Genomic DNA, 25,874 nt, shown 5'->3' with positions numbered 1-25,874 from the left:
CTTATGCCTCCCATGTAGCTGGGATTGTAGACTCACACCCCCCACATCTGGTTTGATGTTGAGATGGAGGTTTCACTAACTTTTTCCCCCTGGGCTGCTCTCAAACCATAACCCTCTGGATCTCAATTTCCCAAGTAACTGGGATTACAGGCATGCACCCCCATGCCCAGCCTTGCTTTGGTTTCTTTAACCCTGAAGCAGAGCTCCTGCTTCAGTCCCAAGACACCTGCTGTGGGCCCCTGGGGTGATAAATCTTGTCCCTGCTGTTTTAGGAACATGATATTGTCTGGCCTGGGTAGGAGCTGGAATAACACTTAACTCTGCTGGCCCCGAGCCTTCTGGAGAAATCCTGTCTTAGGCACAACAACTATAAAGTATGAGTGATAAGAGAGAACTGAATCCCCCCCAAAGGCATCCCTGGGAGATGGAGTTAGCCAGTTACTCATTATACTCCAATCAGACAGGTGACTTTTGTGTTTCGGCTGGTAGCTGTGGAGATGAGGCTCAGGGGGAAAGCTAACGAAAGAGCTTTTCCTTGCTTTTCAGCGAGGCTCGGAGGTTGCCACGCTGCACTGGTTAGTGAAGGAAGCCCCACAGACAGAACTGAGGTCTCTGGGGCTTGATATTTTAGGGCCAGGATTCGCAGGGCTCTGTGGCAGTGTAGAAGTTGGAGAGTGAGTAGAGAGAAACGCATTAGGCTCTAAATGCTGTGTTCTTCAGGACAACGCCTCAGCTTCTTTTTCATTCTTCATTTCCTACTCCACTCCTCTGAGCCCTTCCCCGTCTGCTCAGAAACCTGAGGCATTCTGGGGCCACAGGCCCTGCATTTTCCAGTCGGAGGTAGGAACTCAGTCTCTTTCATCTGGAAGCCTGTGATAGATGAGTTTCTGGTTTGTGTTAATGGTGCCTGAGGCCTTGGGGGTTTGATGTTTCATTCCATTCTGTCTGTAGCATGGCTTAGAAAGACAGATGCTGGGATTCCTAGGACCAAGGCGGAGGCGGAAGTGATCTCTCATGGGTTTCCAGAAGAAGAGGCCCAGCCCCTTGCTGACAGGCCTGGTGCTGGGGTCACTGCTGCTCCACAGCTGGGTTTGCCTTGCCCAGCCGACCTCTCTCTCAGGTGCTCTGCTGGTCCAGAAAAGGGTTGGGAGAGTCTGTTCTTCTGGAAGGGGTGGAGTGGGGTGTAGACAGACCCCTCCCGCTTGTCTCCAGACCCCAGGCCTCTCTCTTCAGCATTGGCCCACCACCCCCACTTGTGCCAGACCACTCAGGATGCTGATGGCCGCTACTACCCTGGTTTCTTCTGTCCTCGACTCTCTGATACTCCAGAGGAAGCCTACTGCTGCCACTTGCAGGCCGCGGGGGGCTTCTGCTGCACCCAGGCTGAATTTGAGGCCCTGTACCAAGTCAACCTGTCCTCCCTTCTGCCCCCACCCATTCTCAGGTGAGAACTCCAGCCCTGCAGCCACAGGACACTAATACGTGTTCCAGGTATGAGGCCCTGTTCCTAAATTCCTGGGTGGGAGGCTTGTAGCTTACAGATTAGTAGAGGGACAGACAGCAAACTGAAAATCACGTAAAGAGGAATACAAACAACTCTGTGAAGGCCAAGTTCAGGGGGCGTGAAAACAGGTAACGGGAGCCACTGTGCGTGTTGGGGGGTTGATAGCGTGTGGATGGTGTCAACACATAGAGGATCTAGTAGTCCGTGGGTTACATACTTTGTAGTAGGGAAGTTTAATTCTGAATCGGCCCATGGATGCTTTCACGGCACCTGTGAGCTCCATTTTTTGGGGGGGGGGGTGGAGGTGGGCCTGGGGCTTGAACTCAGGACATTGCGCTTGCAAAGCAGGCGCTCTACCGCTTGAGCCACACCTTCAGTCCAGAGCTCCAAAATCTGCATGCAAAATGTGTGCATGCAAGTCCGCATTTACCCAGGGAAGGGGTCCTGCACTTTCTCAGGGGTTCTCTGATACTCTCCCTCTCTCACAGGGGCCCAGGTCCGCTCCTAGCGCTGGGCCTCTACAGCCTGCTGCTGGTGGCGCTGATGACCGCCGACCTCGTGCACTTCTGCTGTGGTCGGAGCCGGAGCGCCAGCACAAACCCAAGCTGCAGCCGACACCAGCCTCCCTCGCGGTCCTCGGCTGCGCGCCCCCTGCTGGTCCCTGCTGGAATGCACTAGGCGCGCTGGGTGCTGCTCTGCGCCTGCGTAGTCCGGACGAGCGCCCCGCCCCCACCCCCGCCCTGCGCTTTTTATCCTTGGCCCCCCCCCCCAGTCCCGGGACTCGCGCGCCCTGTTCTTGGCCCCGCCCCCGCGCCCTTGGCTTGGCTCCGCCCCTGTCCTGATGACTCCCTTCTTGACTCCGCCCCTTCTCTGGCGCCACCTCTGACGCAGAAGGGGCGGGGCATCTTACGGCCACTTCCCGAGCCCTGCGCGGCCCTCGCCCCAGAGACTGCGCCTGCGCGAGCCCAGGAGGTCGGCTCTGGAATGACTGTGAGTGGTCCTGGGACCCCCGAACCCCGGCTCGCGGTCCCCGGGGTGCGTACTCATCTTCCCATGCCATCTCTCCTTCGCACCTGCCCTGACCACTCCCTGGCCTCCTCCTCCTCCTCCATTCTTAGCGCTCCATGGGACTCGCGCCGGACCCCTGCCCCTCCTCCTCGCTCCCCTGCTGTGCCCTGAGTCCACCCCCTTTCTCTCCCAGGCCAGCTCGGTGGAGCAGCTGCGGAAGGAGGGCAACGAGCTGTTCAAATGCGGAGACTACGAGGGCGCCCTGGCGGCCTACACCCAGGCCTTGGGTCTGGGAGCGACACCCCAGGACCAGGCCATTCTGCACCGGAACCGGGCCGCCTGTCACCTCAAGCTGGTGAGGGGGACAGGCTGCTCTTTCCCGAGCCTGCCTACCCAGGCTCCGGTTTGGCCATCTCGGCTTGCTGCTTGGGCATTCCCAGGCCATCCATGGTTGCGAGATGTCTTTGAGACTCAGGGTGGTGGGGGATCGGGTGGCTCTAGAGGACAAGTGTCCTTGACTGCTCGTTAGGGGCTGGAGAGGCAGGTGAGCATCCTCTTAGGCTTCTGACCCCTTTCTTGTAGGAAGATTATGACAAAGCAGAAACGGAGGCATCGAAAGGTAGGGGAACCAGGGCTGCATGTGGCTCTGTGGGGCTTCTGTGGGCAAAGGTCACTGCACCATCACCTTCTCCTCTGGCCCCTGGAACACATCTGCCTTCTTTCTTTCCCACTTCCTCGGGCATTTCCTTCTCTGCAGCTACCCTCACCTTTTCTGAGGCTGAAGTACCGGGCCCCACATCCGTCCCCCCACCTTCCTCTGGCCCTCCAGAATTTTCCCTCCTGCTCTTGCCTGGAGATGGTGGCCTCACGGTGCTGACAGAGCTCCTGTTTCTGCTCAGCCATTGAAAAGGACGGTGGGGATGTCAAAGCACTTTATCGCCGAAGCCAGGCCCTAGAGAAGCTGGGCCGCCTGGACCAGGCCGTCCTTGACCTGCAGAGATGTGTGAGCTTAGAGCCCAAGAACAAAGTTTTCCAGGAGGCCCTGCGGAACATCGGGGGCCAAATTCAGGAGAAGGTATGTGAGAGATGGAGAGATTGGGTCATTGTCCTGTGGGAAAGGGATCTGGATTAGGGGTGTAGGCAGTTACCCAGAGAAGAGCTACAGGTGGCAAATGGGCACAGGGTGATACTCAGCCTCGCCTGTGGTCAGAGAAAAGCAAATTGAAAGAACAGCTGGTACAGTTTGTGTTTTCCTTTTTTGGTGGTCTGTTTGCAAATGTAGAAGTTCGTACCCTTTATAAGGAGAGAAGCAGACACACACTTCAGTGGCGATGGGGGGTGTGCACTCTGGCATGACTGCTGGCGGAGGTATAAATTGGTACAGCTCCTTTTGAGTACACGTTAGTTAGAATTTTACATGAATGCATCCTGTGATCCAATGTGTTTACTTCTTGCCGTTTCCCCTAGAGAAACCTTGCTCATGGGCACAGGAGGGCATGTGTGTGTTTATTTCAGCCTTGCTCCTAGTAAGGAAAGCTTGGAATTTGCCTAGCCGCCTAGCACTGGGGGAAGGGCTCAATAAACTGGTGATGTCCTTACCACAGACTCCCCATGTTGTAGTGACTGAGACTAGGCAGATCCACCTGTAATCATGTGGAAAGTTCTGGCATTTGTTGAATGAAACAAGAAAAATGTAGGATAACTCTAGAATAACACACATAGGCAAGGACTCTACCACTGAGCTATATCCCCAGCCTAATAACACACAGCGTCGTAACATTTGTGTGAAAATGACCACCTGCATACACATCCCAAACAGTGCTATGGTTTTCCTGTGAGTATACCTGGTAAATACATGTAAATACAAGGAAAAGTATTTTAAAAGACAAACATCAAAATGGTAACATTGTGACTCTTGGGGGAGGAATGAGATGGGGGTGCTTTCCAAAAGAGACTTTTGTTTATCTGTCAGTATTTTTGTTTAATAAAAAGACATTAATTTAGAGCACATGCGTTTTTTGATTGATTTAGGAAAAAGAGAGGAAAGACCATGAGAGGGAAGGCTTGAATTAACTATATATATAATTTGTTGTTAAAAAGTTGACACAATGGGCCAGTCCCTGGCGGCTCACACCTGTAATCCTAGTTACTCAGGAGGATCAGGGTTCAAAGCCAACCTGGCAAATAGTTCTTGAGACCTTATCTCAAACATACCCGTCACATAAAAGGGCTGTTGGAGTGGCTCCAGGTGGTAAGAGCACCTGCCTAGCAAGCATGAGGACCTGAGTTCAAAGCTGACACAGTGGAAGCAAGGAATGCGATAGCAAATATGTCACTGAAAGGCTGAGACCTGGGAGGCAGGTAGTCTTCCTCTCCGTGTCAGCCCTGTTTGAATGGCTGCCACTGCCTAGAGTCCTGTCCTGTGTTGAGAAGGATTAGGAAGCAGGTCACTGACCATGCCTGCCATGGGCCTAAGGGGCAAAAAAGGAAGTGCTACATAGGCTAGGCTTGAGCCCATCTGTACCCTGGGGAGGAGACCAGTAGGCTTTGGATGATCTTGTTCACTCTGATCTTTTTTTTAATCTTTATTATTTTATTGACTTATTTACTGGTGGTGCTGGGGTTTAAACTGAAGGCCTCATGCTTGCTAGGCAGGTGCTCTCCCACCTGAGCAACTCCACCAGCGCCATGATTCTTTTTGTAAAATTGTCAAAAAGAATTCTGGAGTCAGCTGGGTGCTGGTGGCTCATGACTGTAACCTTAGCTACTTGGGAAGCTGAGATCAGAGGATCGCAGTTTTAGGCCAGCTCAGGCAAATAGTTCACCAGACCCCATCTCCAAAATAACTAAAGCAAAAATGCACTGGAGGTGTGGGTGAAGTGGTAGGGTGCCTGCTTTGCAACTGCAAATCCCTGAGTTCAAACCCCAGTTCCACCAAGGGGAAAAAAAAAAAAGAATTCTAGAGTCAAACAGGAACCTTCCAGCTTCCTGACACTTATGCTGTCACAATATAGATGGGTATCACAAGGAGTGGGTTTCCTTGTGGTCAACAGGATGCCTCCCTTTGAGAAAGGCACTACCTTTAATATCACTACTGGCCCTGCTGCCCAAGCAGGAAGTAGCTCAGAGAGGAAAACAGCTCCGGGAAGTTTTGGAGCTGCCTGGCAAGTCTCTTCCTGCCCCAGGTAGCTTGATGCTAGTCCTAAGCTCAGACATCCTCACTCTGCCTCCTAGAGGCAGGCCTCAGAGGAATCAGCTAGAACAAATAGGACATGTGATTTCTTTTGTGTTTTGTTGGCTTGTCACAGGTGCGATATATGTCCTCGACAGATGCCAAAGTGGAGCAGATGTTCCAGATCCTGTTGGACCCAGAAGAGAAAGGCACTGAGAAGAAGCAGAAGGTATAGACCTGGAAGGAGCCAGTGGGGGCTGAACTCCCACTAGAGCTGCCCATCTGTAGCCCGCTCCCTGCTCACCAGCATTGGCCTCAGTCCTGCTGGCCAGGTTTGCTGCATGATACTCCCCAGGTCGTGCATCCCCGAAAGGACCTGTCAGGGCTCAGGGCTTTAATGTGAACTGAGAAAAGGGAACCCGTGTTCACAGAGTACCTTATTGGCCAGCCTGGTGCCAGGAGCTGGGTGTACAAGATGACTGAAGCACTGTCCCTGCCCTTCAGGCCATGCTGGGGACTCAAGGCCATTTGCTGTAACCATCAGCCCTGACAGCAGGGTCTTCCTTGTCCTTGCAGAGAAGGGAGCGGAAGTTCGGAGTGGTTAAACTTACGTCTAATGCCTCAGCTGCTTAGCAGAAGCAGTAAGGTGCGGAGCTCAGGCCCGCTTGCCCTGCCCTGTGTGGTGTGTGCAGTGTTAGAACATGCTTCCTTCCACACAGGCCTCGCAGAACCTGGTGGTGCTGGCCCGGGAGGACGCGGGAGCTGAGAAGATCTTCCGAAGCAACGGGGTGCAGCTCTTGCAGCGCCTGCTCGACACTGGAGAGACGGACCTCATGCTGGCTGCCCTTCGCACGCTGGTCGGCATTTGCTCTGAGCACCAGTCACGGGTAGGTGGGCTCCAGTCCTCTTGTCCCTCTGTCCTCCTATCTGTCCCTGCATCCATCTACCCATCCACCCTGCTATGCATCTTTCCACTCCTTATCTTACTCCAAAAAGCATTTAGAGCAGAACATAGGAGAGAAGGGAGCTACTGCTAGAGAGGAAAAATCAGCATTGGCAGGACCAACATGAGTTGGGAGCAGAATGGGCCAGAAAGGGCAGAAACAGTCCTCTAGCACCTTGAGCACACTTTCCTGCAGCCGCTTCACACAAAGAAACGTGGTCACCGACTTACTCAGTGGTAAAAGCAAGCTTGCTGCCCAGAAAGAGCACCTGACTGGGCACAGTGGTTCATGCTTACAGTCTCACCTACTAAGGAGGCAAAGATCCGGAGGAACAAAGTTTGACCAGCTTGGGCAAAAAGTTAACAAGACCTCACCTTAACCAATGAAAACCTGGGTGTGGTGGGGCACCCCGTCATCCTAGCTATGCAGGACATGTAAATAGAAGGATCGTGGTCTAGACTGGCCCAGGCAAATCTTTAGACCCTATTCCAAAAATAAGGAAAGCAGAAAGGACTGGCCTCAAGTGGTAGAGGGCCTGCTCAACAAGAGGCCGTGAGTTCAAAACACCAATACTGCCAAGAAAAGGGGGTGGGGTGGTGGCATCTGTCTTCTTGTCCAAAGTTCAAACTTGCTTTTCCCGTGGAAACAGGTCCTCCCAGTAGGTGAATGGTTAGTGATGTCACCTGCAGCCTCTTTACCTTGGAGACAGTGGCCTAATAATAGGACTTGACCCTGACTTGATTTGCAGTATGGACTGTGCTGCCCCAGTGTGAATAATATAGCAAGAACAGTCCTGCTGCTAGATGCAGGGGGCTTATGCCTATAATCCTAGCTACTTGGGAGGCTAAGATCAGAAGGATTGCAGTTTGAGGCTAGCCCAGGCAGATAGTATCCAAGACCCCATCTCCAAGATAACCAGAACAAAATGGACTGGAGGTGTGGCTCAAGCAGCAGAGTAGCAACCCCAGTATCACCAAAAAAAAAAAAGAACAGTTCTGCTCCTGGGCTGGGTGGTGAAGTCCATGCTCCCAGCTCTTGTCTGAGTTGGCTTGACCAACCAAGGGACTTGACCCTTGGTTGCATTTATTTATGGACAGGGTCTCACTGTATGTAGCTCAGGCTGTTCTCAAACTTGTGATCCTCCTGCCTTAGCTTCCTGAGTACTGGGATTTCGGGGACGCACCACTACATCAGGCTTCTTCATTGCTTTTAGAGGAAGTTACAATTCTTGGCTCTGGGGTAGAGCTGTGAAGTATTCAAGGAAATCCCTTCAGGTCAAACTTTGGCTGTATTTCTGGATTTTCCAGGGTTAAGAATGGTCAAACCATGTAAGTTCTGTTCCCTCCTTCAGCTCCTTCAGTCCAGTGTGAGCTGGACACACGTGGACCTTCTGGGTTTTCCAGGTTAGAAGTGGGGTGGAGAAGCCTAGCACATTCATTCCACGCGTGTCCACGTCCCTCAGGTGTGGACATTCCTTGGGGCCAGCACTGGGGAGGAATTCGGTGTCTGTGGGCCTGGTGGTCAGATGGCTTTGTCCAGGTTTGTTTCCTTCTAGGGAAGACATGAGTCAAAGCAGGTGCCAGAATGTTGTTTTTCTTCTCTGATTAGAGCCAAGGAGAGCAGAGGTGGAGGAGGACACCTCTGTTATGTGTTCTTTAGGGAGTCTTGCGGTAAAATGAGTGTAGCAGGACCCTAGATCATGCCGTCATTCAGGCCTGCCGTTTTTGGTGGGAGCTGGTCCTTCCACCCAAGTTTTCTCATCTCTGGCTGCACTCGCAGCTCATAGCTGCCCAACACCAACCACGGGCTTCTGTCCTCCTCTGTCCCACCCCAGACAGTGGCAACCCTGAGCGTGCTGGGCACTAAGCGAGTGGTCTCCATCCTGGGCGTGGAAAACCAGGCAGTGTCGCTGGCTGCCTGCCACCTGCTGCAGGTTATGTTTGATGCCCTCAAGGAGGGCGTCAAGAAAGGCTTCCGAGGCAAAGAAGGTGCCATCATTGTGGGTGAGTGAAAACAGGTCTGGTCCTTTGGATGCTGCTGCTGTGGAGGGGGAATGGAGCTGAACCAGCCAAGCCAGTTTTTGGGATCAGACTTGTAGCTGCAAGTTGTTCAGAAGTATGGCTTGGTGGCAGAACGTTACATATTTCTTTCTTTTGTTTGGTTTGGATTTTTTTTGTGTGTGTGTGACACTGAGGTTTGAACTCAGGGCCCTGTGCTTGTTTTACTACTTGAGTCACACCCTCAGCCCTGCTGTGTTCTTGTTGCCAGACCCTGCCCGGGAACTAAAGGTCCTCGTCAGTAATCTCTTGGAGCTCCTGACTGAGGCGGGGGTCTCTGGCCAAGGCCGAAACAATGCCCTGAGCCTCCTGATTAAAACGGTGCCCCGGAAATCTCCCAAGGACCCCAGCAACAGCCTCACCCTCTGGGTCATCGACCAAGGTAGGTGATACAGTTTGCAGAATTTTACTTGGATAGCAGTGATTTAAAAGAAAAAGTATTAATTGTATATAGCCACATTTGCAATGCTGTGCATCCTATGACCTGCGAGAGGCCCCTTAGGGAGCTCAAAGGTAGACGGATGACTGTGTGTGCCTGCACACGAGTACACGTGCTCTGATACATGCACACTGAGCAGGCCTGGAAGCAGGTTAACTGAAGGGCTGGGTTAGCTTTCTCTATTCGAACTTTTGCTTTCTTTTCTGATTTTTTTGTTTTTGTTTTTATTTATTTGTTTTTTGGTGGTACTGGGATTTGAGTTCAGGGGTTTACACTTGCTAGGCAGGCACTCTACCTCTTGAGGCCCTTTTTGCTTTTAGGTTATTTTTCTCAGATAGGGTCTTGCTTTTTTTTCTTTTTTTTTGTGGGATTGAGGTTGAACTCAGGGCATTGCACTTGCAAAACAGGCGCTCTACTGCTTGAGCCACACCTCCAGTCCATTTTGCTCTGGTTATTTTGGAGGTGGGGGTTCTCTTGAACTGTTTGCCTGGGCTGACCTCGAACCTCGATCTTCCTGATCTCTGCCTTCCAAGTAGCTGGGATTACAGGTGCAAGCCACCAGCACCTGGTAGATCTTGCTTTTTTTTTTTAATTTTATTTTACTCATATGTGCATACAATGTTTGGGTCATTTCTCCCTGGATCTTGCTTTTTACCAGGACCTTGATCCTCCTACCTATGGCCTCCCAAGTAGCGGAGACCACAGATGTGCCCCACCACACCTGGCTGACTAGTTGAGATGGGGTTTTGCTAACTTTTTGCTCAGGCTTGCCTTGAACAGTGACCCTCCTGATCTGTGCTTCCCAAATAGCTGGGATTATAGGTGTGAGCCACTACACCCAGCTAAAACATGTATGCTTTTTTTTCTTTTTGGAGGTACTGGGGCTTGAACTCAGGACTTCATGCTTGTGCTACAACCCCAGCCAAAGAAATTTTGTTAATGAGCATGTGTTACTTCTAACTCAATTAAACAATTTACTATTATTTTTGCAATACTGGGGATTGAACCCAGGACCTCCTGCTTACTAGGCAAGCACTAAAACAGTTCAAATGTATCACTTCACACTTCTCTTTTCCCCCAAACAGAGACGCCTTGGGAAGGTCTTGCCTGAGTATAATTGCTAGGCCCTTTTGCATACCTGTCTTTTGTTACCCGATGATTCTGTGGGGCCTGGTGGTATTTTCCCTTAGTTTTATAGAGCAGGGACCTCAAAGGACCCGAACATTCAGCCCTGCAGCAGGGCTGGTTCTCAGCCCTCCCTCCTGAAGCCCTTCCCTGACAGCAGGAGGGAGCAGGTCGGCAACCAGCTTCTCCCTGCTGCCTTGATTGACCCAACTGCCTGAGCTCTGGCCTGCTTGGCTAAGAGAGAGAATCCTGCTTTCTTGCCTGTCTCCAGGAAGCTCTTCTCTTTACCTCTAGGCATTGGCACTGGGGTTCTGCTCTCTAAATGGGGTGTCTCTCCAGGTCTGAAAAGGATTCTGGAGGTGGGGGGCTCCGTGCAGGCCCCCCCCGGGGAGCTGGCGGTGACAGCAAACAGCCGCATGAGCGCCTCCATTCTGCTCAGCAAGCTCTTTGACGACCTGAAGTGTGATGCTGAGAGGGAGAATTTCCACCGGCTCTGTGAGAACTACATTAGGTTAGTCGGTCTGCTGGGGCCAGCAGAACAGTTCTGACTCCTTGGAGAGGGACAGAAATGACAGGCTTTTGGCAAGGAGAGCAGCTTTCAGAAGGACTGGCCAGGCTAGACGAGATGGTTCCACAGCCATTCTTTTTTGTTTTAAGATGGGGGGTCTCACTGTGTTGCCCAGACTAACTCAAGCAATCCTCCTGTCTCGGCCTCCTGAGTAGCTGGGACTATAGGTGTGAACCACCCTGCTCTGCCCCAGGTCCACTTCTTTTTCCAAAGTAACTGCACCAGTGAGCTTCTTTCTCACATGGATTTTCCAATACTGCAATGGTATTGGAAACATACCACAGGATGTCCTGATCAAAGTGTGACAGTCCTTGCTCTGAAGGCACTTGCAGCTGTGGGGGAAGTAACTGATGATAAATAATGAAATGAACAGTGATCTCAGAGCTTAAGGACAGGAAAGAAACAGGAGCAAGCCATGTTAAGTGACACATCATCAGGGAAGGTGTGAGTGAGGTGTAGATGAACACCAGTGACTGGTGGAAGCGCCCTAGTCGCCCCTTGACAGCTTTTCTTGCTGTTCTGCCCAAGCAGTGCAAGCGCCTGATCAGTGGAGGGAGGGAAGAAGAGCTCTTTTATGTGTGCCTTGGCATGACAGATGTCACCCTATGCCCCTCAGGAGCTGGTTTGAGGGCCCAGGGCTGGCCGGGAAGCTACGGGCCATCCAGACGGTGTCCTGCCTCCTGCAGGGCCCATGTGATGCTGGTAACCGGGCCTTGGAGCTGAGCGGTGTCATGGAGAGCGTGATCGCTCTGTGTGCCTCTGAGCAGGAGGAAGAGCAGCTGGTGGCCGTGGAGGCACTGATCCACGCGGCCGGCAAGGCCAAGCGGGCTTCGTTCATCACTGCCAACGGTGTCTCACTGCTGAAGGACCTGTACAAGCGCAGCGAGAGGGACAGCATTCGCATCCGGGCGCTGGTGGTGAGACAGGCAGCCTAGGGTGGGCAGGCAGGGGTACCGTACTGGCTGCTGTCACATGGGGCAGCCTCAGCACTCTGAGTGAAAGGAAGGGATGTGCAGAGATTTACCAGGGCTGGAGGTGTGGGCCTGGCATCTCTCATCACAGGCCTATGGTCAAGTGGGGAGATGAGCCAGGTACAAACGACACCTGGGAATGCATGGTGGCTCCTGTCGCCCCTTGCTGATCAGAAAGACTGTGGAAAGGGTGGGCCTGTGGGGCGCAGGCAGTGTCTTGGGGACTGTCTAGCCCTCCCTGGGCCTAGCTTAGCTACGCACCTGTGGAAACTACTCTTCCTGGGGCATTAGTCCTGGAGTTCCCCACGCCATAGGATTTAGACCGTGGCTGAAGGCACTGTCTTTTCTCCACACGCGTCTTGGTTCCACTTGTGAAAGGCGTTTTGCATGACATGACAAGGAGCAGAGCAGTCACAGTAGACTGGGAAGTGTCAGGGCATAGGGGGCTTTGGCGGCCAGCGTGTCTGTCTCTACCAGCTGCTATGTCCTGTGGCCACCTCAGTAGGTGACTGTGTGGCCTAATGCTCCCCTTGGTAGCTGTGTGTGGGGAGGGTGCTGATGTGTTTGTGGCCTCCAGAGAGCTGTGGCAGAAGGCTCTGATGGGGTGGGGGAGCCAGGCAGCTGATTGTGCTCTCTACTGCAGGGACTCTGTAAGCTTGGCTCAGCCGGAGGGACCGACTTTAGCATGAAGCAGTTTGCTGAAGGCTCCACTCTCAAACTGGCCAAGCAGTGTCGGAAGTGAGTCGTGTGGTGTTACTATGGCTCCCCACCTGTCAGGCAGATTGTCAAGAGAGGGGAGCTTGGGGGGAGCCCTCACTGCCCTGCTCAGTAGCCCAGGCAGGGGCTGCTCTCCCCTGGCAGACCCTCCTTGTTCCTGGCACTTGAACTGCTTCTGTATGTCGAGGGAATGCCCAAGCCTCTGGCTTTCCCCCTTGTCCTGGTTACTCTTTCCTGCTTCCCATTCCTGATGGTCGTCCACTCTCCTGTGTGTCCCCAGATGGCTGTGCAATGACCAAATCGATGCCGGCACTCGGCGCTGGGCAGTGGAGGGCCTGGCTTACCTCACCTTTGATGCCGACGTGAAAGAAGAGTTTGTGGAGGACGAGGGTGCTCTAAAGGCTCTGTTCCAGCTCAGCAGGGTAGCTCTGCGGTTTCCCTGTTGACACTATCTATATGATTAGAGCCTGCCAGGCTGGGGCAGGGTTTGGCTTTTGTGACCCTGGGGCAGAAGGGTGTCTGCTCTGTGTGGCAAGTGCATGAGCAGTGTCAGGAAGGATGACCTCTTTGGAGGTTGAGGAGGTCAGGGCTGTGAGCTCCCTGAGGCTGGGGAGATTCCCAGATTTGCCCTGGTGCTCAAGTGGAGGGGACTGGGGCCCAGGCCTGGCAGCATTTGGGCCTGGGCTGGTCTGGGCTGGCCAGCTAACTGCTCCTCTGCTCCTGGCAGTCTGAGGAGAGGTCGGTGCTCTTTGCTGTGGCCTCTGCACTGGTCAACTGCACCAACAGTTACGACTATGAGGAGCCCGACCCCAAGATGGTGGAGCTGGCCAAGTACGCAAAGCAGCACGTGCCTGAGCAGCACCCTAAGGTAAGGGGTGCCAGACGGGCCGGGTCCTTCTCCACTGTTGGGACCCGGGGTATCCACAGCAGAAGACCCTTCCTTAGGTGGTTTTCTTCCCTGCACATCAGTCTCTGCTGTGAGAAGGGTGCCCCTTTCCCTGTCCAGTCAGCCGAGGCCCTCTCTAAGCTGCTTCCTTTCCCAGGACAAATCAAGCTTTGTGCGGGCTCGGGTGAAGAAGCTGCTGGCGGCTGGGGTGGTATCAGCCATGACCTGCATGGTGAAGACCGAGAACCCGGTGCTGACTAATTCCTGCAGGGAGCTGCTCTCCAGGTGAGCCAGCTGCGTCCCTTGGGTAGAGCCAGACCTCTTCCCAGCCTTGGGCTGCATGTTACTGCCCAGGGTCTCTTGGCACAAGGGGCTGCCTGGTGCCTGCCCTCGTTTGCTGAGCATAGGAGAGGAGTGTGTGCCTGCCAGAGCCTCAATGCCACCTGCCCACCACTGCCTTCTCCCCTCAGGGTCTTCCTGGCTTTGGTGGAAGAGGTGGAGGACCGAGGCACTGTGGTTGCTCAGGGAGGGGGAAAGGTAAGCTGGATTCTGAACTCCCTCACGCTGGCCATTGGCCTCTAAAATGTGACTCAGTGGCTGCTAGGCAGAGGTTGGGGTGGGCTGATACGGGAGGACATGACTAGCAGGAGTGGCCTCCTGTGGAGTGAGTGACGCTGGCGTGGCCAGTTCCCACTAAGGTCCTGAGCTCACTCCTTCTCCCTGGTCTCCTTTACCTTCACAGTCCCGAAGCCAGCACCACCCATGACTGGCCCTTAGCAGGCGTTTCACCAAGTGTTTGGGAAGCTTAATGGCAGGGACGCTCTCCCTGGAGAGAAGTGCTTGTGAGAGGGTGTGTCATCAAACCTGGGAGGGAAGTAGGGCGAGGACACAGTCAGGGCCTCAGGGCCTTGCACTCCCAAGGCTTGTCCTGGGCACTGATGGGCTTGTTCCGACAGGCTCTGCTTCCACTGGCCCTGGAAGGCACCGACATCGGGCAGACAAAGGCAGCCCAGGCTCTTGCCAAGCTCACCATTACCTCCAACCCAGAGATGACCTTTCCTGGGGAGCGGGTGCGTTATTTCTTGCCCCAACTGACTTCTCTATCCCCTCAGTGGGCCCTGATAGCCTCTGGCCTGGGTTCTTCATTGAGACCAACAAAGTGGTGGCTTTGCTAAGCCCTGGGGCAGGGACGGCAGCCTTAGAGAGTAGCGCCCAGTTGGGTGCATTCCTCCCTGCAGAGTCTGCAGGGTTGGAGGGGCTGTGCTGAGTAGCCCTGACAGGTGGGTGCATGTCACAGATCTACGAGGTGGTCCGGCCGCTCGTCTCCCTGTTGCACCTCAACTGCTCAGGACTGCAGAACTTCGAGGCACTCATGGCCCTAACGAATCTGGCGGGGATCAGTGAGAGGCTCCGGTAAGGTCCCTTGGGATGAGGGGCCTGGGCTGGGCAGCAGGATTTGGATTATCCCAGTAGATCACTTTACAGTTTGGAAAGTAGAGAGTTAGTGTGAGCCTCACAGTGACTCCTCTGAATCATACAGATGAAGAGCCAGGCCAAGAGAGGGACAAGGGCATTGGGCAAGAACGTTGCTGGCTTGGGTTCAAATCTTGGCTCATTGAACCAGGTGGATGTAGAAGCCCAGATCATCAGGCTCTGAGGTTCTAACTCTGTCCTCGCCCTTCTCCTTTTCTTCCCCTGCTCAGTGTCACCTTAAGCAAGTTACTTAACTGCTGTGCCTCAGTTTCCCCCTCTGGAATGGGATGCTTGTAGCATCTAGCTCACTAGTAGTAGTGTGGAGAATTAAACGAGAAACCGCGTGTAAAAGTCCTCAGGACTGGCCCTTAGCAGTGTGCCAGTTTGCATTAGCTGGTGTTACTAATTTGTGACCTTGAGCACCCTGCTCACCACTCAGCCCATTTTCCTTTCTGCAAAACAGTCACGGCAGTCACACCTGCACCTTCACTGTCAGTCGTGGTGAGGATTAAGTAAGATGAGCAAAGCACCTGGTCAGGTTAAGTGCTCAGCTGCTGGTGTTAGCATTGCCATCGCCACCCTCTGGTCTCCTACCTCCTAGTTCTGGGCATTTTTCGCTCTCCTGTGCTATTTCTTAGCCTGGTCATCAGGCTACAAACCATGCAGGTCACGCCTGTGCAGGAGGGTCCTTGGGCATTTTCAGGAGAAGTCCTCCGCTCAGGGCTCAAGTGTCTGGGGTGTGTGAGGTGGGGTGGGGGTGAGCATGGAAGTTCTGGCGATGCTGACCCTTCCTCCCCCGTCCTGCAGGCAGAAAATCCTGAAGGAGAAGGCCATGCCCATGATTGAGGGCTTCGTGTTTGAGGAGCATGAGATGATCCGGCGGGCAGCCACCGAGTGCCTGTGTAACTTGGCCATGAGCAAGGAGGTGAGGGGGTGGTTGAGATGCTCACGCCGGGTTGCATCTCATGCCGTAAAGGGCTTTGCGCCCAGCTGACGTGGCCCTTGTCCCACATCTGGCCACAGGTGCAGGACCTCTTTGAAGCCCAGGGCAATGACCGGCTGAAGCTGCTGGTGCTGTACAGTGGGGAGGATGACGAGCTGCTAAGGCGGGCAGCCGCCGGGGGCCTCGCCATGCTCACATCCATGCGGCCTTCGCTCTGCAGCCGCATCCCGCAAGTGGTCAGTGCCTGTTCTGGGGGGGGGTCCGGGGTCGGAAAATCCCAGGGTTGAGCCTGTTCTTTGACAGTCACAGCTACTGTTTCTTGCAGACCACGCACTGGCTGGAGATCCTGCAGGCCCTGCTGCTGAGTCCCAACCAGGAGTTGCAGCACCGGGGCGCTGTGGTGGTGTTGAACATGGTGGAGGCCTCAAGAGAGATCGCCAGCACCCTGATGGAGAGCGAGGCGCTGGAGATCCTGTCTGTGCTGGCTAAGGGCGAGGAGAGCCCCGTCACGAGAGCTGCTGCAGCCTGCTTGGGGAAGGCGGTGGAATATGGGCTTATCCAACCCAACCAGGGTGGAGAGTGAGGGGCTGCCTCCAGGCCCAAGCTCCTGCACTGGCTCCTTACTGCAGCACTGAGATGGGACAGCAGCAGCTTCGGCTGATGGAGCTGGGATGCTGGCCACTTGCCTGGCCTCCACAGCTGCATTTTGATGTCTTCTGTTGAGTTAGGGACCACGCAGTCACACAGCCCTGCTCTGCCAGCACTGCCTCCAGCCTTCCCCTGAGGGCCCGATTTCTCTGCCACTGTAGAGAGTTGGGAGGGGGACGGTGCACTCTCAACTCAGCCTTCGGATTCTGGGATCAGAAAGGGCACCGCAGCAGCCTGACCAGCTGTGAGCATCACTTGAGCCTCTAGCTGGCCTGCCCCTCTAATAAAGTGTGTGCAGCACAAATGTGTGTCCGGCCCTGAGCGGGAGGGCTGCTGAGGGTGGGAGGCTCTGGGACAGGAACTCATGGGTGAGTGCCCTGGAGATCCACAGCACATGCCCTCCTTTGTGGAGGGCTTTTTTTCAGGGTCTTGCTATCTAGTCCACGGTGGCCTCCAAGTCTCCATCCTCCTGTGTATTAGGATTGCCGATGTGAGCTACCAGGCCTGGCCTCAGTTGCTTCTTAATCCTGTTTGGGGAGTAAGCATGAAAAACTAGTTAGTACACTCACCCGGTTTCCTGGAAATGAGTGGTTTTAGGGTACAGACTCCTGTGTGTTGGGCTCTCAGTACTTTTGGCTTTATGACTTACTGGCGAGTTCTACTCAGGCACACCGGGATTTGGGGCTGGTTGGGGTGAGGCGATCATCATCCTCTCACGTCCCGCTCCCAGGTATAAAAAAAAAAATGCCTCCAGTAGTTGGGCCTGGTTGGAGGAAGCACGCGCTGTCAGAGCGCTTTCCACCTTGCGGAAGCCCTAAGCTTGAGTCTTATTGGTTCAGTAGGCGTAAGTGACAGGCATCCAACCAATCAGTGGGAGGTAAGGGCGGCCGCTTCCTGTTTGGGCATAAATTCTGCGCATGCTCACTAGTGAACCGTCGCGGTCCCAGGCTGGAAGAACGGCGGGGCCCGCCACTGTCCGGGGTTGCTATTCAGCAGGCGTTTTCCCCTAGTTTTCATGAGTGTTCGCTCAGTGGTTCTCATCCGAGCCCCGCCTCTCCCTGAAGGTTTCGGCCCACGGCACAGGCCGACTTGCTTCAGCTGGCCATATCGAGCTTGGGTCGGAGAGTCGGAAGCAGGGAGGTGAGCACATTTACGCTGCCGCGGCGCCCAGTCGGTGACGTCACCCTCTCGCCGCCGATTGGCCGCTGCTGCAGCCAATGGCCGCCCGGTCCGGCGCGCGGCTTTTCAAAGCTGTCCTTGATGTGAAGGGCTGGACAGCGGCCTGTTCTGGAGGCGGCCACTCTGAGTCCAGAGTTTCCTCCACGTTTGTCCATCGACAGGACTTGCCAGAGGGGTGGAGGGCACAGGGCCAAGGTCAAGGTCAGAAGCCCCCTTGCTTGGTAGTGGGCACGGAAGGGGTCGGGGGTCCGGGAGAGACCCAAGATGTGACTTTCAGAGGCTTGAAAATGGCTGTAAAGTTCTGACCAAGCCGAACCTGAACTACGGAGAAGGAGGCGTGGCTGTCGGCACCACCAGACTCTCTCCCCATTTAAGTGTGAGCTCCTTGGGACAGCCAGCCATCCTCGCTGACCCAGAGTAAGGGCCATTAAAGGCCTGTTGAGCGAATAAACGACTTAACGAGCTCACGTGGAAACTGCATCTGGACAGTGTCTCCCATCCAAGTACTAACCAGGCCCGACCCTGCTTAGCTTCCGAGATCAGACAGATCGGGCGCGTTCAGGGTGGTATGGCCATAGACTGGACAGTGTCTCAAAAACCGACAGCCGCTGGTCAGTTTTATCAACTCTTAAATCCTGGATTGAATAAAGCAGGACGGAGCCGGGTGTGGCGGGGCGCTCCTGTAATCTCAGCACCGGGGAGGCGGCGGAGGCTAAGATGGTCGGCCCCGCCGCTCAATGCTGCTCTCCCCGCTGATGGGCCCCGCCTGCCTGTGTGCAGCGCCTCCTCTCCCCGGGAGCCTCCTGTTCTGGTTCCCTGGAATAAAGGGCCTGAGGCCGGAAGTCAGAGCCGGGCTGGGGAGGGGTGGGTGGCCGAAGTTGAGCCAAGTGAGAGGACAGGGGAAGTGTCCAGCTCCAGTCAGTCTGGGGGGACTTCCGCTCCTGCTCCGCAGACGTTGGTTATTTTATTAGTATTAATTATTATTGTTGCGGTGCTGGGGCTTGAACTCAGGGCCTCACCTTGAGCCATGCCCCAGCCCTTTTGGCTTGGGTTGTTTTTCGGGTAGGGGTTTGTGCTTTGGCCTGGGGCAGACCTCGGACAGATGGCCCCGCACGCTGCTGCTTTAGATGGGGTCTCGCTAGCTTTTTGGCGAGGCTGGCCTCGAGCCGCGATCCTCCACCTCTCTTTCCCGCATTTTACAGGAAAGGCGTCTGCGGGATTCTGCTCTCCCGCCCTCGCCCGGTCCTGGGGCCTCGGGCATGGCGGAGGAGCGAGGCGGGGCGTGGTTCGGCTTCGGTTTCTGCGGCTTCGGGCAGGCGCTGGGCTCCGGGTGCGGATCCCAGTCGGTGGCCAGCCCCGAGCCGCTGCTGGCGGGCGTGGACGTGCGCCGCGTGAGCGCGGGCTGGAGCTACACCGCCTTGGTGACCCGTGAGCGCACGGCCCGACCGTCCCCACCGCGGGGCCCGATGGTCCCCGGGTCCCCGTTCCCGCCACCCCGACTGTCCCCAGGCCCTGCCCCAGGTGGCCCCGTCCCCACCGCAGGGCCCGATGGTCCCCGGGTCCCCAGGTCCCCAATCTCCGCCCGGGGTGGCCCCGTTCCCACCGCAGGGCCCGATGGCCCCCGACCCCCTGCCCCGGTGGCCCGATGGTCCCCAGGTCCCCGCTCCCGCCCACGAGCCCTCGCCTTCCGCCCGCAGGTGGGGGCCGCGTTCACCTGTCGGGCGCGGCGCGCGGCGAGGCGGGCGGCTGCAGGGACGCGTGGGCCTCGGAGCGGCTCCTCGTGCTGCTGCGCGCCGGGCCGGGCCGGGGACAGGGACAGGAACAGGGACGCGGGGCCGAGCTCCAGGCCTGGGCGCCCGGCTCGGCGCTGCGCGGGGAGCCCCTGTGGACCCAGAGCCTGGAGCCCGAGGCCGGGGCCGGGGCCGGGGCGCTGCCGCTGCTGCCCGGAGCCCGCGCCTTCGCCAGCCCGCAGCCGCCCTGGCGCCGCCCTCTGTGCCCCGAGCTGCGCGCGCGCCGCCTGGAGCTGGGCGCCGAGCACGCGCTGCTGCTGGCCGCCTCCGGCCAGGTGTTCTCCTGGGGCGGGGGCAGGTGAGGACCCAGGCGGCCCCACCAGCTGGGGGGCTCCCGAAGGTCCCCGAGAGTCCCGGTCACCGACTCGGCTCTCTCTCCCCGCCAGGCACGGACAGCTGGGCCACGGGACGCTGGAGGCAGAGCTGGAGCCAAGGCCGCTGGAGGCGTTGCAAGGCCTGCCCATGGCCGAGGTGGCCGCCGGCGGCTGGCACTCCGTGTGTGTGAGCGGTGAGTGACATGGCTCCCGCAGACAACCCTAGCCGTCCCTTCCGCTTTGGGGGTGACTTTAGCCAGGCCTCCATCCAGACCTCCCAGCCCCATGGTTGACGCCTCTGTGCCACTCATGCCCAGTCCCTGCCTCCACCCACCTTCCCCACCTGGACTGTTGACTGTCCCCTCCCCTCCTCCTCTGGCAGCCAGGGGACACCAAGAGGAAAGGGCAGGCCAGGCAAGGAGAATGGGGAAGGACTTCCCCAGGTAGCCGCTGGTGTTTGGCGCTGAGGGTGAACCCATGTCGGTGACAGCTGGTGACCTAGGCCAGATGAGGAGGCTCACTGGGTGTGTTGAGTGCAGCCCAGCGGAGAGGGTGTCGGGAGCAGGTGGGCCTTGTGTGTTGAGCTCAGCCTGGGTGCTGCTGATCGCTGGGGCTTTACACCTTCCTCCCCGTGTTCTCAGCTGCTGCAGGGCAGAGAACAGAGCGCGGGGAAGTTTCACACTCATGTCCCCAAGGAGTGTGGGTGGAGGGATTGGGATGGAGGGTGAAGCATTCGACGTCTAACCAGATCTGCTAGCTCTGTAAGATCATCACTGCACCCTGTGATCTGGGGCCCTGTACCTAACTCTCTGTGCCTCAGTTGTCTTGTGAGTGAAGTGGGGACGTCGTGTAAATGGACTTGTTATAAGTGGGTGGTTCTGTTTGAAGAGCATGGTCCCAGCACTCAGGAGGCTGAGGCAAGAAGATGTGGACTCCCAGGCCCTGTCTCAGAAAAAGGCAGGCTAAGCCGGGTGCAGTGGCTCCCGTCTGTAATCCTAGCTACCTGGGAGGCTGAGGTCAGGCTGAGGCTCAAGAACAGCCCAGGCAAAATGACCAGCGGCAGAGCTCTGCAAGCGTGAAGCCCTGAGTTCAAACTGTAGTCCCACCAAATAGAAGGCGGGGTGGGGGGGTTGCTGAAAGAGTTGGGGGTGTAGCTGGCCGGTAGAGCACCTCGTGGGTGTTTGGGAGGCCCTGGGCTCAGCCTCCACACTGGAGGGAAAGAGTGTGAAACAGCAGGGATTGAGCACTTCATGAAGAGCTGAACTTTCAGCCTGGAGCAGCACTGCGGGGGAGGGAAGCAGGGGAGAGCTGCAAGGAGAGGCTTTAGCAGGACACAAGCAGGGTTGACAAGGCACGGGCTGCCTGGGGACATTCAGGTGGCGGTGTGTGGGCAATTTTACAACATGAGGAAAGCATGAAAATGGAGGGCTAGCTTCTTTTTTTTTTGGTGGTGGTCCTGGGTTTGAACTCAGGGTCTTCACCTTGAGCAACTCCACCAGCCCTTTATGTGATGGGTTTTTTCGAGATAAGTTCTCATGAGCTATTTGCCCGGGCAGGCTTCGAACTGGGATCCTCCTGATGTCTGCCTCCAGAGTAGTTGGGATTAGAGGCGTGAGCCACCAGTGCCCACCCAAAGACGGCTTTCTTAAAGGGTGACTAAGCTGGGCACCTGTAGTCCCAATGCAGGGGAGGCTGAAAAGGAGGACTGCTGGAGCCCAGCGTCCAAGGGTAACCTAGCAAGATGCCATCTCTTAAACAGAAGAGCTGACCAGAAGGCATTGTAGGGACAGGGAACTAAGACAAGACCCAGGAGCGCTGGGACCTGGTGGCGTACCTTTGCCTGGACTGGCAGTTGGGTAATTGTTCCCAGGAGTTGGTGAAGGGGCAGAGGAGTTTGGCTGGATGGAGGAGCTCAGAGTGTGTTCAACGGGTGCCTTGTTCTCCTTCAGACACGGGGGACATTTACGTCTGGGGCTGGAATGAATCAGGGCAGCTGGCCCTGCCCACCAGGAGCCTGGCAGAGGATGGGCACACAGTCACAGGGGAAGGTAGGGTCAACCTGACTTCCACGGCCACCTCCTGGGGAATCCCACTGGCCGGAGAGCCACAGTGCTCAGGGAACGTGAGACATCCTTCACCCCAGGGCACACCACGGGATCCTGAGGCCCTTAGAGGGCGAGCGGGGACAAGATGGATGTCAGTCTGGCACCGCACGGCCTGCGAGCGGGAGCTCCAGCGCTTGGTGTGGAATGGGTTGGGCTCTGCGGGGCGGCTGGAGTGCAGCCGTGCGTGTAAGGTTGAGCTCGGCGTGCGTTACCTGTTGCTCCGACCTCCTAAAGCCACAGGACGCAGTGAAGATGGCTCAGCCGGCGCCGAGGACGTCCCCGTCATAGCTGTCCAGCCCTTCCCAGCTTTACTGGACCTTCCCGGGGGTGCAGAGGCAGCCAAGGCCAGCTGTGGCTCTCGGCACACAGCTGTGGTGACACGTGAGTGGGGCTGGCTTAGGTTGGAGCAGGAAGGCACTCAGTCTCACCCTCAAACTGGGGCTACAGAAAACGGAGTGCAGACTACTCCTTATTTTGTTCCCCCACCCCCCTTTCTTTGGCGCTGAGGATCAAATCTAGGGTCCCCTGTGTATACTAGCAAGTGCTCCGCCACGGAGCACCTCCCCAACGTGAAGTACTGTCTGTCTGTCTTGCCACGCCACCCGACCCTGACAGACTCAGTGATACCCAGGCCAGCCTAGAACACACTGCAGCTAGGGAGCTTCAAGCCTGCCACCCTCCTGCCTCAGCCTCGTGACTGCTGGGGTGACAAATGTGTGCCGGTGCGCTGTCATGCCTGCTTCCGAAAACTATTTTCTTTTGAGGTCCTGGGGTTTGAACTCAGGGCTTGCTAGGCAGGTGCTCTACCACTTGAGCCACTCCTCCACCAGCCCTGAAAACTGTCTTATGGCGTCTTTGGTGTATACTGACTAGCTGCCTCACTCATTGAGAAAGGTGCTCATGCCAGGCATGGTTGTATCTGTCTGTAATCCCAGCACTTGTGAGGTGGAGCCAGGCAGATGGTGAGTGTGAGGCCAGCCTGGGCTATGCAGCAGGACCCAGTCTCAACCAAACAAACCAGAAAAGGAAAGGAAAAGCTGCTGGCACAGGTGCAGCAGGAGCTCCCCTGCCTGTCAGGCCCTGGGGGAGGCCTCCAGGCCTCTCCCGGAGGAGGCTCGTGCTCCTCCGCTCACAGCACAGACACAGTAACCACAGGGGGCCTGCCCAGTGCAGTGCTTGACCCCGATCACCGGAAGATAAACAGCTGTTTCTGCTGGACCCTTTGCCACTCAGACAGTTGTAACAGCCCAGTCTGTCTCCCGAGGACTGGAACATGCGGCTAGGCTCGTGCCAGGCCAGGCTACACAGATGTCCTGGCAAAGAGACAGTGGCAACAGCTGCTCTCTGTGTCTTTGGTTGCAGGAACTGGAGAGCTGTTCACCTGGGGCTGGGGTAAGTAACGGGATTGTTTTTGTGACTCTTGAGCCATGGGGAGGAAACCCTGGGAGAACAGCGCAGGTGGCCGAGGCACACGGACTAGTGGAAGCAGAGCCTCCGCCTGGACACTGGAGGAAGGGGACTGGAAAGCCGGGGACCTCCCTCATGCCAGGGTAGAAACAGCTGAAAGGACACAGCGTCAGTCCTCCGTTCTGAGGTGGCATTCAGCCACATTCATGCTGGGTAGAGCGGCTAAGGTGTAAGGTGGAGGGCTGTGCTCTGAACGCCTTGGCCTGGGTAGCAAGGAAGCCTGGTGGAGTGGCAGGCTGTCACTGGTCTCGTGGGGACCCCAGGCTTGCCTGGCCCGGAGGCTTCCTGGCCCTGGTCTCTGGGATTCACAGCTGCTCCCACAGGGTGGTGGGCATAACCCCCGACTCCAGGCCCTGGGCTGGCCTCCTTCCAAAGGGCAGTGAAGCCAGGCCCAGGGAGAGGCCTCCAGGGACTCATTTCACTTTAGGAAAATACGGACAGCTCGGCCACAGGGACACCACCAGCTGGGATCGACCCCGCCTCGTGGGCTACTTTGCAGATAAACGGCTCCATGTGAAGACTGTCACCTGTGGGCCTTGGAACACCTATGTGTATGCCATGGAGAGGGGGGAGAGCTGACGTACATGCAGGTGTGGTCTTTATAAAATGCAGAGAAGCGCATAAAACATGGATACAGCAAGCCTGCCTCGTGTGCGGATTTCTTAAATGTGGCTTTGACAAAGCAATCAAAAAATAGCCAGTGCCGGGCACGGTGGCCCACAGCTGTAATCCAAGCTACTTGGGAGGTGGAGATCCAGAGGGTCTTGGTCGAAGCCAAGAAAAGTCAGCAAACCCGACATCTCAACAGACAAGATAGGTAACCGTGGCACAGACTCATGGGTCCCAGCTACTGAGTGCAGGTCGGAGGATCGAGGTCTGAGCTGGCCCTGGGCAAAATCACGAGACCCCCCCCCCAAAAAAATAACAAAGAGAACAGGTGGGGCTGTGGCTCGAGTGGAAACGTGACCGCCTCAAGCTGGGTTCTCTTGGTGAGGGTTATTTTTGTTCTTCCGTGTTTGTTACACCATGCTGCACAAGTTCTGCACGACGTTCACTCGGGATTGGTAGGTCACGAGATCTTGTCAATTTGTTAAACTTTACTACTTTTTTGGTTCATTTTTGAGATCAGGTCTTGCTTTTGTTGCTTAGGCTGGCCTTCAACAACAAGCCTCCTGATCTCTGCCTCTGAAGTAGCTAGGATTACAGATTTGAGCCACCAGCACCTGGCTACACACTAGTTTTAATTTGCATTTCCTCTGGAGTGCTGGCATTCCAGAAGTGTGGCATTTTGCCAGCCTGGGAGTTTTCTGTCCTTTTAAAACTTTTTGTATTTTTTTAAAGTGGTTTGTGCTCTATGTGTTTTAGGTACAAATCCCTTGTGTTAGGGATTTTTTTTTTCAGTCTCTTGGGATTAAGAGTTTTGAAAGATGACAGGGTGCTCACTGTGTCTGGTAATGCTCAGAGTGCTTCACAAACACAAGCTTATTTTGGTGAGCAGTTATGAACAAACCCAGAACTAACCGTCGTAATGTTCCATGTGTGCATGGTATTGGCGTTTAAGGGTTTTTTTTTTTTTTGTGGTACTGTGGTTTGAACTCAGGGCCTACACCTTGAGCCACTCCGCCAGTCCTTTTTTTGCGATGGGTTTTTTCGAGATAGGGTTTTTTTCCCTATATTTTCCCAGACTGGCTTTGAACCACGATCCTCCTGATCTTTGCCTCCTGAGTTGCTACGATTACAGGCGCCCCAGCTCATATTGGGGTTTAAACTCAGGACTTTGGTTGCTACAGGCAGGTTCTCTCACGCTCGAGCCATGACTCCAGCCCATTTGAGCCGTGTAATTAGTGCACTAGGAGCGCTCACAGCTGGTAGAGCGGCTCATGGGGTACAGGCCTAGGAAACACAAGACCCTGAGTTCAACAACCAGTTCCAAAAAAATAAAAGTTGTGCAAGCATTACCACCTCCGGCTCCAGATCTTTTCATCAGTACACTGAAGCTCTGTGCCACACCTAAATGCTCCCAACCCCCGGCCCCGCCAGTGGCTACCACCACTTGGCTTTTTATGAACTTGAGCTTTTCTGGAGGCTCTACCAGGGGAATGCAGGGACTCTAACCCTGAGGGATGAGTGACCCTCTAGCCAAGGTCACTTCCTTCCACAGGGTTTCACAGCTTTATGATGGATACACTGGACTGGGTGAGCTGGGGCACCCATCTAGCCAACCACATCTGCCAAATTAACCCTGGTGGCCAGCAGGGTGACAGGCACCAGCCAGATTGTGCTCGCATCCTGCTTTAGGTCTTGACCACTCTGGACAACTCGTGAGTGGACTCGTGTCTCCCTCTCATGACTGGTGTGGTTCACTTGCTATAACGTCACGTTTCAGCCATATTGTAAATGTCAGCTTCCTTCCTTCTGAAGGCGTAAGCCACCGCCCATTTCCACGTTTTGTCCTTCCATGCATCCACTGCTGGGCATTGAAGCTTTTCCTTTTTGGCTAGCGTGAACAATGCTGCTGGGTGGACAGAAAAGCCCTCGTTCGATTCCCGGGTCTTCAGAATGTT

The 25,874-nt window shown here is 55.6% G+C and overlaps 2 protein-coding genes across 4 annotated transcripts; both read left to right on the top strand.

The window, feature by feature from the left end:
* The first annotated feature begins 2,375 nt into the window (after window positions 1–2,375).
* Window positions 2,376–16,759, top strand: Unc45a (unc-45 myosin chaperone A). 3 transcript variants are annotated; one of them, XM_074061760.1, is made up of 20 exons: window positions 2,376–2,494; window positions 2,706–2,867; window positions 3,095–3,131; window positions 3,412–3,587; window positions 5,821–5,913; window positions 6,404–6,571; window positions 8,463–8,631; window positions 8,897–9,067; window positions 10,589–10,760; window positions 11,434–11,734; window positions 12,432–12,526; window positions 12,786–12,927; window positions 13,233–13,373; window positions 13,549–13,676; window positions 13,862–13,928; window positions 14,348–14,461; window positions 14,689–14,804; window positions 15,672–15,789; window positions 15,888–16,043; window positions 16,133–16,759. In XM_074061760.1, exons 1-20 carry the CDS (start codon window positions 2,489–2,491, stop codon window positions 16,388–16,390), a joined length of 2,790 nt encoding a protein of 929 aa, XP_073917861.1. In that variant the 5' UTR covers window positions 2,376–2,488; the 3' UTR covers window positions 16,391–16,759. The 3 variants fall into 3 exon arrangements, with proteins under 3 accessions (XP_073917861.1, XP_073917860.1, XP_073917862.1); XM_074061759.1 differs by having other exon boundaries at window positions 2,391–2,539; XM_074061761.1 differs by lacking the exons at window positions 2,376–2,494; window positions 2,706–2,867 and having other exon boundaries at window positions 3,093–3,131; window positions 5,843–5,913.
* Window positions 16,760–17,451: 692 nt separating this feature from the next.
* On the top strand, window positions 17,452–23,950 carry Rccd1 (RCC1 domain containing 1). The gene is made up of 8 exons (XM_020177413.2): window positions 17,452–17,595; window positions 18,837–19,062; window positions 19,332–19,722; window positions 19,811–19,932; window positions 21,688–21,786; window positions 22,078–22,224; window positions 23,206–23,235; window positions 23,738–23,950. The coding sequence occupies exons 2-8, from the start codon at window positions 18,894–18,896 to the stop codon at window positions 23,887–23,889; spliced, it is 1,110 nt and encodes a 369-aa protein (XP_020033002.2). The 5' UTR covers window positions 17,452–17,595; window positions 18,837–18,893; the 3' UTR covers window positions 23,890–23,950.
* The last annotated feature ends 1,924 nt before the right edge of the window (window positions 23,951–25,874 follow it).

The sequence above is a fragment of the Castor canadensis genome, chromosome 19, assembly GCF_047511655.1.
Source record: "Castor canadensis chromosome 19, mCasCan1.hap1v2, whole genome shotgun sequence".
Taxonomy (NCBI): domain Eukaryota; kingdom Metazoa; phylum Chordata; class Mammalia; order Rodentia; family Castoridae; genus Castor; species Castor canadensis.
Note: the sequence above shows the minus strand (reverse complement) of the source record. Positions and strands in the feature narration are given on the sequence as shown.

Coding starts and splice junctions, on each gene's coding strand:
- Unc45a (XM_074061759.1), top strand. CDS start 2,489: ATGACTGTGAGTGGTCCTGGGACCCCCGAACCCCGGCTCGCGGTCCCC. Junction 9,068..10,588: donor CCTCTGGGTCATCGACCAAG/GTAGGTGATACA, acceptor GTGTCTCTCCAG/GTCTGAAAAGGATTCTGGAG. Junction 13,929..14,347: donor TTGCTCAGGGAGGGGGAAAG/GTAAGCTGGATT, acceptor TTGTTCCGACAG/GCTCTGCTTCCACTGGCCCT.
- Rccd1 (XM_020177413.2), top strand. CDS start 18,894: ATGGCGGAGGAGCGAGGCGGGGCGTGGTTCGGCTTCGGTTTCTGCGGC. Junction 19,933..21,687: donor GCACTCCGTGTGTGTGAGCG/GTGAGTGACATG, acceptor GTTCTCCTTCAG/ACACGGGGGACATTTACGTC. Junction 22,225..23,205: donor GCACACAGCTGTGGTGACAC/GTGAGTGGGGCT, acceptor CTTTGGTTGCAG/GAACTGGAGAGCTGTTCACC.